Source organism: Rana temporaria, chromosome 6, assembly GCF_905171775.1.
Source record: "Rana temporaria chromosome 6, aRanTem1.1, whole genome shotgun sequence".
NCBI lineage: Eukaryota > Metazoa > Chordata > Amphibia > Anura > Ranidae > Rana > Rana temporaria.
This window is the reverse complement of record NC_053494.1, coordinates 151,850,098-151,865,114: the sequence shown is the minus strand read 5'-3', so window position 1 is coordinate 151,865,114 and position 15,017 is coordinate 151,850,098. Positions and strand designations below refer to the sequence as shown.

Here is a 15,017-nt window from a genome sequence, read left to right as displayed (position 1 = left end):
AGAAAAGCATGGAAGCCACTAGATCAGCAAGGCAACCAGAAAGAGGATTTGGCAAGGCCAGCCTCTGTAATTCCTCAGTACACCTTTTGTTTAAAACTTGCCCACTAAGGCTGGACAGATGACAGGTACTCATACCAGCCCATAAATACATTTATGTTTTTTAGCTCCCTGGCATCTTCCAGAGTAGCCATATCACTAGTCTATACCTTGCATATACTCACATATACTGTATCATGTCTACTGAGAAGTTTTTGGTGATCTACAATGGATAGGTAAAAATGTTGAAAGTTATTTTGTGTTGAGATGGCACTTTATAATTGTTTAAAAAATAAGAGAAAAAAATGTGAAAAAGTGAGAAAACACCCATGGTAACCAACCTGATTCTTTGTTTCATGTTTCCAGAGATTAAATTAGTTTGGCTACAATAAGCAGCAACTGCTGATTTTGTACTTCTTTTCTTATGTTTTTGTAAATAACCCTTAAGTCTCAATGGCACATTGTTTCCTAAATATAGGGGTGCTACTCAAAAAATCCCCACTAGAGGGAGCCCAAAGATCTGTGACAAATTAAACGTAGCAACTTGAATCACGTAATAATTCTGCCAATCATGCATATAGGATACAGTCAACTTACTGTACATTACTTTTTCGTAATTTCTGCATTTGATTACAAAATAAAATAAAAAAGTATAGAAGTGTTGGGGAACTCTACTTAGTTTGTTAGTGTCTACACATACACAATGTAATGTGGAAGTCTCTTTATCATGTCTTAGCTTATTGTTATAACCACATGCTTGACTACTTAATGGACCTCTTTTTAGATTGTTAATATTTGAGGGTTTCTTTTTCCAGGGTGATGCTGGAAGGTCTGGACGTAACGGACCGCCAGGGCCATTCGGAGAGAAAGGAGATAAGGTAACCTAACATTGAAACATTTTACACTTTCTGTGTCACTTACTACCTGAACTTTCTCAATGGAACTTTTGAAATATGCTTATCATAGAAACCCCTTCCATCACCATCAGATTATTTACTTTTTTCTATATTTGAGTATAGATTTTGACTTTAGTTTCATATTATGTTATAGGTAGCTTGGCTATTGCAGTTTGAGCATCACATAAGCTAATTTTATTGCCACTTTTATTAATTCTTATGATTTTACTCCCTGGTACTTTTAGATATTTTGCACTACATATTGGTCTGAACTGTCATTCGTATATTTTCCATAATTTACATATTCTCTCATTTACAATATTATATTCCAAACATATTATGTAGCTAGATTCATTTTTTCATATTTATACTTCAACATTCTCTTCTTTTAAAAATGCATAAATAAGGTCTATTTTTTTCTCACTGATTGAGGGACACATGAAGTCTTTAACTTTTGGATTATAAGGACACCTTCAGGGGGATTGGTCAGTGGCAAACTTAAATCTGTAGGCCAGTCCAGGATAACAGCCTTCGATTATCAGGATGTCAAATTTTTCGCTAGTGTGATTAAGGCTGCTTTCACACTGAGGCGCTTTGCAGGCGCTATTGCGCTAAAAATAGCACCTGCAAAACGCCCTGAAAGAGCCGCTCCTTTATATCCAGTGTGAAAGCCTGAGGGCTTTCAAACTGGAGCGTTGCGCTGGCAGGACGGTAAAAAAAAGTCCTGCCAGCCGCATCTTTGAGGCGCTGTAGGAGCAGTGAATATACTGCTTCTACAGTGCCCCTGCCCATTGAAATCAATGGGGCAGCGCCTCCAAACCACCCGCAAAGCAGCGTTTTTGCGGGCGGGTTTAACCCTTTTTCAAGGCTAGCAGGGGTTAAAACCGCGACGCTAGCAGCCGAAAATAACGGCAAAAACGACGGTAAAGGGCCGGTAAAAATAGGGCCATTTTAGCGCTGACACACCCAGCGCTTCAGTGTGAATGTACCCTGAAGATTCGTACACACGACCGAGGAACTTGACGGGCGAAACACATTGTTTTCCTCGTCGAGTTCCTTCTCAGGCTGTCGAGGAACTCGACAAGGCAAGTTTCTCCATTCCCGTTGAGGAAATAGAGAACTTGCTCTCTTTTTGGCTCGTCGAGTTTCTCTAAAAGTTTCCTCGACGAAAATGTACACACGACCGTTTTCCTCGGCAAAAAAATATCTTCCAGCAAGTTTCTTGCTGGTTTTTGCCCAGAAACTCGGTCGTGTGTACGAGGCTTAAGACTAACCTATTTTTTGCTAGTGTCCTATCCTTTTCAGCTTCAGTTTATTAAACATATACAGTATGCTGTACATGGCACTTTAACAGCATAAAGGAAAGTGTTAAATTGTTCACATTTAAGGATATATTTATACCATTTTGATCATTTATGCAAATAAGCTTATTATCATATGACATATTCCTCATTAATACCAGCCAAAGCCACTTTTGTAACCCTCTAAGACTGTGTTAATTTCCTCTATTTACCGTAACTATAACAAGCTCACTTGGAGCAAGAAAACACAGAGTATCCCAGAGTCTCTACTACGAGTTCAACATAACCACTCAGTGACTGCCCACCTGCAATGTACTGCGGATGAGTGGGGGCTGTAAGCAAAGCGACGTGCCTGTACATCGCTGCCTAATTCCAGGTTTAGGGTGCCCTATTAGTTAAGTACAGTGGCAATGTGTAGTATTATCACTGTATTATTGTCCCTGGTGATGTCAGTTCCCCCCAGCGTTAGTTAGTGTCAGATTTCCCGCAGAACTATCGAATTTTAAATCATTGATCCCCAATATTAGAGGTATGAAAAAATTCTAATATATATCCCATAGTTTGTAGGCGCTATAACTTTCATGCAAACCAATCAACACTTGTTAGAATTTCTTTTTTTTTATATCAAGAACATGTAGCAGAATACATTTTGCCCAAAGTTTATGAAGAAATTCGATGTTTTTAAATGTTTTGATTGGATATGTTTTAGTGCAAAAAAATATATATATTTGTATTTAAAAAAAAAACAATTCAGTCTTATTTGGTTTGTATCACAAAAAATAAAAAACCCAGTGGCGATCAAATGCCACCAAAAGAACGTTCTATTTGTGTGAAAATAATTATAAACATTTTGCTTGGGTACAATGTTGCATGACCGCGTAATCGCCGGTAAAAGTAGTGCAGTGCCGAATAGCAAAAGATGACCTGGTCATGAAGGGGGTAAAATCTTCTGGAGTTAAAGTGGTTAACAAACTATACCATTCAATGTCCACACACATTGTTGTTCATTACCTCTCTACAAGGTTGGAAGAGCTGAGACCATAACCCACAGGTCTGTGGCCTTACTTAAGCCATGTTCAGAATTTCCCAATACTTATTTTTGACATTCTGAAGCCTCGTACACACGACCAAGGAACTCGACGGGCGAAACACATCGTTTTCCTCGTCGAGTTCCTTGTTAGGCTGTCGAGGAACTCGACAAGGCAAGTTTCTCCATTCCCGTCGAGGAAAAAGAAGACATGCTCTCTTTTTGGCTCCTCGACAGTTTCCTCGTCGAAAAATGTACACACGACCGGTTTCCTCGGCAAAAAAAAAATCCCAGCAAGTTTCTTGTTGTTTTTTGCCGAGAAACTCGGTCGTGTGTACGAGGCCTGAGGCTTTGAAGAGGAACTTCAGTCCACCAATACACTGATTCTGTCCCTCTGCACCGTCTTTGAACATTTGGCATGTACCCATTAGCGAAGCTGCCACCTGGGATTTGTTACGTAGATATCCCAGAAGGGAGCCCAACGTCATTCTAGCTTAGACGTCAGAATGCATTTAATAAATAAGGTAATAAGCCCCAATTATCCTAAGGGGGGAGGAGTCATGTTGCCATATCCAGTAAGAGGCATGGAGGCACCATAGAAATTATATTTTAGGAACGAAACTGTAGTTTTTGTATTATTGCAGTGTTGTATGGTCTTCAAAAACATAAAGCATTTACTGCTCTAACACAAGTCTCTTTATATCTTTCAGGGTCTCGGTGGAAATTCTGGGGCTCCTGGAGGAACAGGTATAAAAGGAAATAAAGGAGGACCTGGAACATCAGGACCAAAAGGAGAGCCAGTGAGACATTATTTTCTCAATTATTGCTGCTTATTGTTCACTGCCCACTGTTTGTACTATGTTGTTGTCTATGTGGTTCACTTACACACTTGCAGTATATTGTGGTTCCCTAGCCAAGATCTTTTGCTGCATTAGGCTTTTATTCATTTCATATCTTTATCTAGGGTCGCAGAGGAGATCCTGGTACCAAGGGAGGTGCAGGTACTGATGGACCCAAAGGAGAGAAGGTGAATAAAATAGTTACATTAAAATGTGTTGCAGCAATAAATTATTAAAATGACCATGGTGGATGTGATGTCATAATGTATTTTGGTTTCAGGGAGATCCTGGTTCAGAGGGTCCACGAGGACTTGGTGGAGAAGCTGGCCTAAAAGGAGCAAAGGTAGATACTAAATTCTGACACCTAGCTAAGTAACTTTCTCCATAATAAATCTGTTGGCTTGACCGCTGTGAAATCATCTATAATATTATATAAGTCTTACCTGTATCCTTGTAATATTAGCCTTCTTAAAGGAGAAGTATGGCCAAAGCTTTTCTGGTTATACTTCTCTTCTAGGTCATTGAAGAGAACTTGCCTTTGAACTTCTGTGGCCCAGCATCAGCCCACAGCAAGCTAAAGTCTGCTGTCCACTGACAACACAGAGCCGCTCCAGGCTGTGGAAGAATCCCAGCAATAATGTTGATCTACCCAGATATCTGATTGGCAGCTGAGAGCCTGAGCCAGCCGCTCTCATCCCCTCAACAGTCCAGCTCTCCAGTGAGCGCTGCAGGGGCAAGGCAGAGAACGGTGACTGGCAGGACACATATATATGTGTTGGAGTGTGTTGCCATGCATTCTTAATAGCATCCCAGCGCACATAAACAGTGCCCTACAGGGCATCACCCAAATGCAAAGGCACTGCACAAATAGAGCGTGCGCATTAAAGTGCATCTACAGCTTATTCAGAATGTGTGTGTTGAATTGCACTGTGAATAGACGTGTTTCCTGTGCTGTGATTGGATCCTAATAGTGAATGAATACATTCACAAATGCCTCCAAGTTTAGCCTAGGAGTAATAAATGGAAGTATATTAATGGTGTGTATAAAATCCACAGCTATGCTTGTACTGGAGGCTGTGGTGATTAAACTGTATACTAATCCAATTCTCTCCTTAAAGGGTGATCGTGGAGCTCCGGGACCAAGGGGAGGGCAGGGAACAGTTGGAGTGCCTGGCAAAAATGTAAGTATGCTTGTTATGTTATACCCTGTCCTTGTTTAATGTATATATGAGCCCTTACTTTGTAAAACAATCCATTCACTTTAACATAGAAATGAAAGGCAAAACATTTGTGTGTATAGTTTATATATATATATATATATATATATATATATATATATATATTTGTTTTATTTTTTATTATTGTTTATAAGTGATCACATGACTTCTGTTCTGCTCCAAAAGAGGCTTGGAGAGGTGGGGTGGATATTGCATGGAGGAGTGTGTAAACAGGCAGAGAAAGAGCAAGTCTTTACCTTTGGAGAACAGGCAGGCTGTGCTCTCAGCTATCTAACTGACCATGCTGGGAAGGATGTGCATCTATGACTAGCATGGTCATTTTGAAATAGGAAAGCAGGGGGAAGGGCAGGAACACCAGGTATTTTGCACAAAGGAAGAAATACAATGAGAACAGGATACTTTTTAACACAAATACATAGTGCAACAGACATATATCAGTAACATGAAATGTTGGGGTAGCATACACTTAGTGCAATTATGCACTCTGTTTCATTGTGGTACAGCAATCATGTGTAAATAGTAATCCACATAAGGTACTAAGAAAGGGTAAAGTATTTTTTTTATAAATAGTCTCTTTAGCAAGGTATCTATTTGAGAGTATTGTATGCAGCTATTCGCTGCATGATGGTGCTTCTATTTATTACTTTATCTGAATACTACCGATTTAATACATCATTCCTAGTGGTGGTTTGAATCAAATCTGTTGCTGTCTAATATGAAATTTGACAGAATATTTGCTTATAGATCTGTCTTATCTGTGAAGAATCATGTTATTTAATTAGTCCTGCTTTTATGTATCTATGAAGAATAGACAAATTAGCAGTCATGTATAAAAAAAAAATCTGCCAGTTCTGCTGATTTCGAAATTGTTCTGAATAAAGCTACTCATCGTTGAGTTTTTGATCTCTTCCATAGTCATGTTTAAATATTCTAATACTCACATTGTTTTAACTAATGAATTGTTTGCATATTCCTGAGCTATATCTGCTTCTGCAGACACTGGTTTCTACCCAATCCTGGTTTTCTTAACACTTTAGATCTAATATGTTTTGTTCCCCTGTAGTTTAACAATAATGTTTCTTATGCAGGGTTCACGTGGAGACCCAGGAGACATGGGAGAAAGAGGAAACCCGGGAGCATCAGGACCTAAGGTAGACATGCATATATAATAAACACTTTGGCCCAGATTCAAGAAGCACTTGCGCCCGTGCAACCATAGGTTGCGCGGCGCAAGTGCTTACTTGCTCCGGTGTAACGAGTGCTCCTGATTCAGGAACCTCGTTACACCGACTGCAGCCTAGGATATGACAGACATAAGCCTCCTTATGCCTTCATATCTCAGGATTCATTCTTGCGTTGGCCGCTAGGGGGCGCGGCCATTGTGATCGGCGTATAGTATGCAAATTGCATACTACCACCGATTCACAAAAGTTGCGCGGGCCCTGCGCACGCAAGGTACGGAGTTTCCGTACGGCGACTTTAGCGCAAGGTTGCTCCTGCTATAGCAGGGGCAACCAATGCTAAAGTATAGCTGCGCTTCCCGCTCGTGAAATTTAAATTTCACGTCGTTTACGTAAGTGAATCGTGAATGGCGCTGGACGCCATTCACGTTCACTTAGAAGCAAATGACGTCCTTGCGACGTCATTTGCCGCAATGCACGTCGGGAAAGTTTCCCGACGGAGCATGCGCTGTTAGCTCGGCGCGGGAGCGCGCCTAATTTAAATGATTCCCGCCCCCGGCGGGATCATTTACATTAGGCAGCCTTACGCCCGGCTATTTTGCATATCGCCCGCGCAATTTACGGAGCTACTGCTCCGTGAATCGCGGGCATTTCAAAATATTTGCGTGGGCGCAGAGCAAAACTCGTTGCCCTTTGCCCACGCAAATATTGCGTGAATCTACCTGAATCTGGGCCCGTATTTATAGGCCTTTTATGTGGTTTCCATCCCTCTTTAACTCCTAGGAATTTTGACTATCTTTTCTCACTGTTTACCTATGTAGCACTACCCCCGTAGAAGCTGCTGGTTAGTTTTTGAGTCTGCCCCTACCCCGCTGTTCTCTTTTTTCCAATATGTTTATTATCAACTTCAAGAAGAGGGATGGAGGGTTAGGGGAGATTCAGATACCTTGCTTTGCGTATCACGGGTACTCTCTTGAATCCTGAGGACAAACAGTCTCCACACTGGAACTAGCAACCACCGGATAGGCCTCTCTCACTGACCTAGCAGCTGGTGCGTCACTCGGTCAACGTCTCTGCCACAGACTTGATGAATAAAGTAAAGTTGTTGTATAATCCTCTGCCAGAGAACTGTTCAACCGAATAATCCCAAAATTCAAACAATAGCTACAAAGTATCTGTTTCTTTCAGCCATCCGGCGATACTGTGAAGCGGTGTCCTCCAATTGAGTTTCCAGGCTCTTCCTGAGATACCATCCTTTGTGCTCAGTCCTCTCTGGGAAAAGTCCTCCCCTGGTTCCTCCAATTGATCGGCTTCTCCCCGCAGGCGAGACAGCACAGGACCACCTCTGTATCAGTAGGCCCCAGGACTCCTGGGCCTACTTTCAGTAACAAAGCCTCGGGCCAGCAGGTCTCGAGACAGAAGAACTGCCACGACACACCTTAGGCCAGGAGGGGCATCAGGTCAGAGTCTCCCAATAAACAGTGTCTGTACCTTAAGTACCCTCTCCCAGAATGCCCAGCGACAGGAAAACTCCTACTGGGTTGTCCCACTCAATACATCCAGCATGCTGTATTTCCAACCTTGACCCAAAATGTGGAAAAAATGCACAGCGCAGCTGAACTGACACATAATCATTCTGAGGTAACTACAGCTCAGATAACATTAAATTTAAATATAACGCCTACTCACCTATTATAGCTACACCTATTATTACTGGCAGTCTGTCATTGGCCAAATGGCTAAAGACAATGTTAAAGACACCAATCTATTGAGTTCAACCACAAAAAAAAAAAAAAAAAAAAAAGACTTTGTATCCGTAGAATTCCTAATCCCAAACAAATGAAAAGTACACACAGTGTCCTCAAGATGTAGAGGAAAACATAAAAACCCTAAAAGGTGTGCTCTGGTTTGCTCTAACAGTGAAGAAAATGTCATTCTGTTCCCCCCAAAGGCAGCAAGATAACTATTTTATGATGCCATTTCTATGCAGTCTGTTAATGCAATTGCATTTTTTTTTTAGGGAGACAGAGGAAGACCTGGTATCAGCTACCCAGGACCACGGGGACCTCCAGTAAGTAGGAGCACCAAAACTGCATGTTTTTTTATATATATAAATATATATATATTACACTCACATAAAAAAACATTCCTGAAAACACACTGACAAAAGAGAGGGGCCAAGGTCCCAAGGAAAGAAGGTATATGGTACACCATCTGGGGTCACTTTATATCTTCTTTCCTTGGACAGTGTTGGGGTAGACCATTCGACATGAACGACGAAGATTTCATGAAGCAGCGAAAAACATAAAAACTTTGAATCTTTCATCGAAGGCTTATGGTGTCTGTCGAAAGCTCTAAGAAGATTCGACGGAGCAGTTAAACTGTACGACACCGCAATCGTACATTTCTGGTCAAATGCTCGGCCCATAGGCTATAGAAGAATTTGAATGTTGGTTGACTAGAAATAATAATTTATAAATATTATTACTAGAGTCATACAACATTAGAATTCTTCTATAGCTTGTAGGCGGAACATTCGACCGGAAATGTACAATTGCAGCGTCGTACAGTTTAGCTGCTCCGTCAAATCTTCTTAGAACATTCGACAGACACCATAAGCCTTCAATGACAGATTCCACCTTAATTAATTTGGATTTTCGGACTAATGCAATTTTTAATGAAACAAAATAAATAAAAACTACATTCCGAAACAAAATATTTCAGTGTGCACATGTCTATTAGAAACTGTGCAGAGTTACTATTAGATTTTGCTGTCAGGTAAGAGATATTTGGAAATTATATGTTCATTAACATTAATTACGCTTTATTCTATTCCTGCAATTTTTAGACCAGACTACATAACTAACATTTTTATAGGCTACCATGAGCATGTACAAACATTTTCAGACTGCCATCTGTTGTCCTGGTTGCCAGTTCCCACCAGCAGCCTGTTGTTCTCTAGTGGTGCCATGGATATCTGAATGCTTGGAAGAGCATTCACCAGGACATCTTAATAAGTAAACTAATTATTTTATTTTCAATCATCTACAGAATCCTTACACTAAAATTTCAGGACAGCACAGGGTAACTTTTTATGGTAAAAAGGTGTCTTAGCCATAAAAAAATAAAAGTGTGTTTAAACCTGGAATGTTGATTGTAATTTGGCGGTTCTAAGAAGGATTGAATGACAACATAATTCTTCAAATATGGAGGTGTGCTGGTGAGACATATCGCTAGCATGAACTTTGATAGGTGCCATTCATCATTTTACTACAAGACCTATAGCATGCTTTGCAGTTAACAGATGCCTTCTTTGACTTCTGCCTATCACATGCACATGCTCTCTCTAAGTATGTACATTTAAGTATGGGCATATTGGGGCTGATTTACTTAAAGCAAATAGGCAGTTCACTTTGCAAGGGAAGTTGCCCTTTGCAAAGGAGCTTACCCTAGAATTTAGTGAATGTGGTAAAGTTTCAATTTGCAACAAATATGCAATCATATGCAAGAAAAATAAACAACATTCCCCTGCAAAGTGCATCTTGCCTTGCAAAGTGAACAGCTTTTTTGCCTTTAGTAAATCAACTCTTTTGTCTGTGGAGTCTGGGATATGATGTCGGTACTACAAAAAATGAAAGGGCCCATAAGAACAGTGAAGGAGGGTTAGGGCTGGCCCCTTCGCCTAGAATGATACAGTATATACTTTGAAGCCGGGCACCATGTAGGGTTCCTATGTGTTTTTCTGACACATAAGCATGTTTTCTGACACATGACATGATATGGCTGAAGCTGGAAGGCAAAGAGCATACATACACATTTGATATGGAGAAGTAAGTGTTGATAAAAACCAAGTCCAAACTATTTTTTTGTTTTTTTTGTTTTAGGTATAGCAAAGTAGAATTCAGCGCCCATCAATTACTAGCTAGGGTTTTGGTGGAGATATTTCCTTCTATCTTTTCAACCAAGTCAACTTTATCCCTATAAAGTCTGTCGTGTAGTCTCATGGAGAATTCACCATAAAGTGAGAGATAACTACCTAGGCATTCTTCTGTAATATATATGCAGTTAACAACAGTGATATGGCTTAAAATTTAAGGTCAATCTGTCACAGCCATGTTGTGAATTGGGAATTCCCCACTGGTGTGCCATACACTAGTATAAATCAAGACTCCATTCTTATGAGGAGTTTACCCCTTAGGATGTATAGAGTGAAAAAAGTATGGACAGTTGTAGAAATGTTGGAATCCTGACAGGCGGTTGTGTACATGTTCCAGATATGATGGCCACCGAATGGTGGGTATTCTGCACAAGGTCTTTTGTAGTTCATGTCTGCCACTGTGTAGTGTATAGATTGTTTTATGATCACACTGTTACCAAAGATCTTTAGTCCTTTTTATTTATTCTTATATAAAATTGGAAACAGTAGATGATTTTTTTTTCTTATTTTAATCTAGGGTGATAAAGGAGACAAAGGACCACCAGGACCTCTGGTGAGAAATTATAATATTTTATGTGTTTTACACTAGACATGCTTTCCTCTTTTGTTTTCTAAACTACAAAAACCTCTATTTATTCGGCATATGACATATAATTACTGGTATACATGATTACTTAACAGGACAATTTAGTAAATGTGGATTGAGGGAGTGAATTTGTGTTCTTACTGGACTTTCTAGAGTTACTCAGTCAGAGCATTTTCCTAAAAGAACTCTATATATAAAAGACCTGCTGGTAGGTAAATTGGATCTGGTCCAAATTGGCCCAGTATATATATGTATATCTGTGTGTATGACTGTGTGTCCCAAGCGTGTCGAGATCCTACGGGGTAAAATGACCGCACCAGCCAAGCAGACACTGGCTGGAAAAAGCGCCTAGAGGCGATTCAGTTCGCATGTGTAGCGATATACAAGTCATTCATTCATATATCAGGCAGGTTCTGCATATTATCAGCTTGAATTTAGCAGTAGGGTTAATATTTACCAATGAGCTGGGGCCAGTTTGCCTTATCTGCTATGGCTTGTTGCCACGCAGAATAATTTTTTTAATGATTATTTATTTATGTCAAACAGTGTGCAAACAACAGAAATCTAGAGCAGCCAATTAGCAATTATAATTCACCATTTTGACAGTTCAACACCAATGAAAGGATTAATTACATTGGTTTCTGTGTCCGCACTGTTTTTTGCATCACAGATATACAGTTAGTATGATATTGTTGCATTTAATTTTCAGTGAAATAATATTATGTGCTTACTAATGTGGACTAATTGTATAATGCTTATTTTATGATATTGCCTTTCATCAATAAAATCTTCATTTAATGTTTTCACAGGGAGGACGTGGCGACTTTGGACAAAAAGGAGCCTCTGGACCCAAAGGAGTGAAGGGGGAATTTGTAAGTAGCCAACCTAAAAAGAAGACACCATCATTGTTGTATCCAGTAAGGTAGTTTGCTTTCACTGAATTAAGTGCTTCTTTTATACATGTGTTTTCAGTGACTTCATGTTATCTGGTTATGATCAAACAATGATCTACGAAGTACAGTAACATACATTGCGCTGTCTCTTTTTTCTAGGGCGACAAAGGTTCCACAGGAGAGCCTGGCCCCCGGGGACCATCTGGGGAATCTGGAGGCGAGGTACATATTTGCATTCTCCTACATGTTTTCAACTCTATTAGCTCAAATGTAAAATCATATGGGCTTTTGGATCATCGAAGAAAAGGCATCATAAATTCCAGGGCAGGAAGCCTTTCTAGGCTTTGTTTGAAAATTGATGTCTCAGCTTTCGAAGCGACCATACAATTGTCTAATCCAGTGATGGCGAACCTTGGCACCCCAGATGTATTGGAACTAATTTTCCCATGATGCTCATGCACTCTGAAGTGTAGTTGAGCATCATGGGAAATGTAGTTCCAAAACATCTGTAGTGCCAAGGTTCGCCATCACTGGTCTAACCGTTAGTACACAGCTTTCGAGAGCTGATAACTGCAGTTCATCCAAAATTATCCGTACGGACAAACACAAAACTTTTTCTCATACGATACCAGATTGTATGATTTTCGTTTAATCAGTACAGTATTCATCAGAAAAAAATCAGAAGAGCAAGACCACACATGCTCAGAAACAAAAGAACACATTACAATACAATACAACACTTTACATCACTTCCGAAGTTGTGTTCTGCCATAGGGGAAATTTCGCAAGTTGAGTAACCTCTTAATTTTCGATATGAGACTAGCATGCAAAAAAAAAACGGATGCTCATTTAACCGATCTTCTCACTGTGTGTACAAGGCTTAAGGCTCACTTACTGATATACTAGCAGACAACCTGCCTGGTGGCTGCATACAAACAGCTGCTCTTCAGTCATAGTGCTTGGTGCACCCATGATACCTGACTTTCTTTTCCGTGTCCTAGAGAAGTCACTTGCTCAGTTGCTTAGATGCTTGCCCAGTTACATCAAGATGCTTAGACTTCGGTGTTGGCATCTGCCTCTGCCTGGAGGAATGTATTTTATTTTTATCTGTTTAACCTAATGGTGAGAGATTGATGGGGTCAGTGAGATCTCTCAACAAGTGCAATGGGTCCCACTGGGCGCATAAAAAACATCCCTAAAGATGACCATATACAGTACCTTTGAATGTGCAATGTCTGTACAATCTCTGATATCATTTTAGGCCCTACCTAAACAATATATTCCATTATTATCTAGCCAGGCAGAACCATGTTCCACATACAGTAGATGTAAAGCAGATTGTTAGGCGTATCATTAGCTTGAACTTTATAGGCACCTTAGAGATTCACAGGCACCAGGGCCACAATCCCTACCCCCACCTCAGGTTTGCAAAAATTGTACAAAGGCTAAAATGTATCTAATGGTAGTTCTGTAGTGTACAATCCAGGTATATTTAATAGCTAATATTATATACAATTGACGGCAGATTGTAACTTCTTATGTTTTCAATATTTAGGGTGACATTGGACCTCCTGGTGACCCTGCCTTGACTGTAAGTAGTGTATGATGTCATAATAAAATGATGTAATTGGAAGCAAATGCTTATTTATTGATAGATCATGTGCCATGTCATTACAACAAACTTTGTACAGCGTAATTACCCTGTATTACTTACAGTCCAAAATGATATCACTTTAAACAATGCTTAACAGCTGTATTAACTGGATGCTACAAGATGATTTGTTTCTATTATTGCACAGGAATGTGATGTCATGACATACGTACGAGAGACATGTGGATGCTGTGGTTAGTGTTTTTTTTTTTTTCAGTGTGATTATTTATTACAAACACTCCTAAACGGGACTACTTTAATTGGATGCTCAGTAGAGTATAGTTATTAATTTATCATTAACTTTTAATTAGCTTGTTTATACAAGAATGTATAGAATTTTGTATATATTTTTGTTATGTTCACTACTAAAAAATAAACTATAGAACAGATGCATTTCAGTAACGTGCATTGCTGTAATGCAAATGTGCGAATGGGGCCTAAAAGATTATTATCGAAGACAAGAATGGGAATTTTTTTTACACACCAGATTCGATCCATATACAGTACAAATCTTAAAATAAAAGCGGAGTTCCGGCCACAATTTCACTTTTTATGTATAAATACCCCTGTAATACACAAGCTTAATGTATTCTAGTAAAGTCTGTAAACTAAGGTCCGTTTTGTTAGGTTGTTACTAGGGTTGTCCCGATACCACTTTTTTAGGACCGAGTACAAGTACCGATACTTTTTTTCAAGTAGTCGCCGATACCGAATACCGATACTTTTTTTTAATGTCATGTGACCGTTTTCAAACCACAATACAGACCAAAGATATTTTCTTTAGAATTATGAAGAACTGGTACATCATGGTGTGGGGCTGTTTTTTAGCATACGGTACTGGAAAACTACATATCATTGAAGGAGTGATCACTGTCAGTGCAGCTCATCGGTGCCAGTGCCCAAAAGTGCAGCTAGCCAGTGCCACCTATCAGTGCCCATTAGTGCATCAGTGCAGGGAGGCAGCTTATTAGTGCATCTCATCAGTGCCACCCAATCAATACCAGTGCCACCTATCAGTGCCATCAATTTATGAGTGCCATTCAATCAATGCCAGTGCCACCTATCAGTGCCATCCAATGGTGCCATCCAATTTGTGTTCGATGTCACAAAAAATAAATAAAAAAAAAGTATTCTATTTTGGTATCGGGAGTATTTGCGCGAGTACGAGTACTAGCGCAAATACTCGGTATCGGTCCCGATACCGATACTGGTATCGGTATCTGGACAACCCTAGTTGTTACAGCATTTAGACACTTTATAAAATAGAAATTGACTGGGGCCATCTTAAGTGTGGGCATCATGAAGACAGACTGTATGACTTCCTGGATTTCAGCCTTTCAGATCTCGCACGTGCTCAGTGCTGCACAAGCAGTGTCAGATCAGGTTTCAGCATCTGTGCTGTCCAAGTCACATGATTCTTTGAGACTGGAGA

The 15,017-nt window shown here is 39.9% G+C and overlaps 1 protein-coding gene across 4 annotated transcripts in view; it reads left to right on the top strand.

The window, feature by feature from the left end:
- Window positions 1-15,017, top strand: part of COL6A2 (collagen type VI alpha 2 chain) — a 59,572-nt gene that overhangs the window by 23,907 nt on the left and 20,648 nt on the right. For all 4 annotated transcript variants that reach the window (XM_040357609.1, XM_040357610.1, XM_040357611.1 and 1 more), the window contains exons 13-24: window positions 852-914; window positions 3,971-4,060; window positions 4,225-4,287; window positions 4,380-4,442; window positions 5,218-5,280; window positions 6,426-6,488; window positions 8,539-8,589; window positions 10,973-11,008; window positions 11,851-11,913; window positions 12,094-12,156; window positions 13,490-13,525; window positions 13,734-13,779. In XM_040357609.1, coding sequence (XP_040213543.1) covers window positions 852-914; window positions 3,971-4,060; window positions 4,225-4,287; window positions 4,380-4,442; window positions 5,218-5,280; window positions 6,426-6,488; window positions 8,539-8,589; window positions 10,973-11,008; window positions 11,851-11,913; window positions 12,094-12,156; window positions 13,490-13,525; window positions 13,734-13,779 — 700 coding nt within the window. The remainder of the gene's footprint in view (window positions 1-851; window positions 915-3,970; window positions 4,061-4,224; window positions 4,288-4,379; window positions 4,443-5,217; window positions 5,281-6,425; window positions 6,489-8,538; window positions 8,590-10,972; window positions 11,009-11,850; window positions 11,914-12,093; window positions 12,157-13,489; window positions 13,526-13,733; window positions 13,780-15,017) is intronic.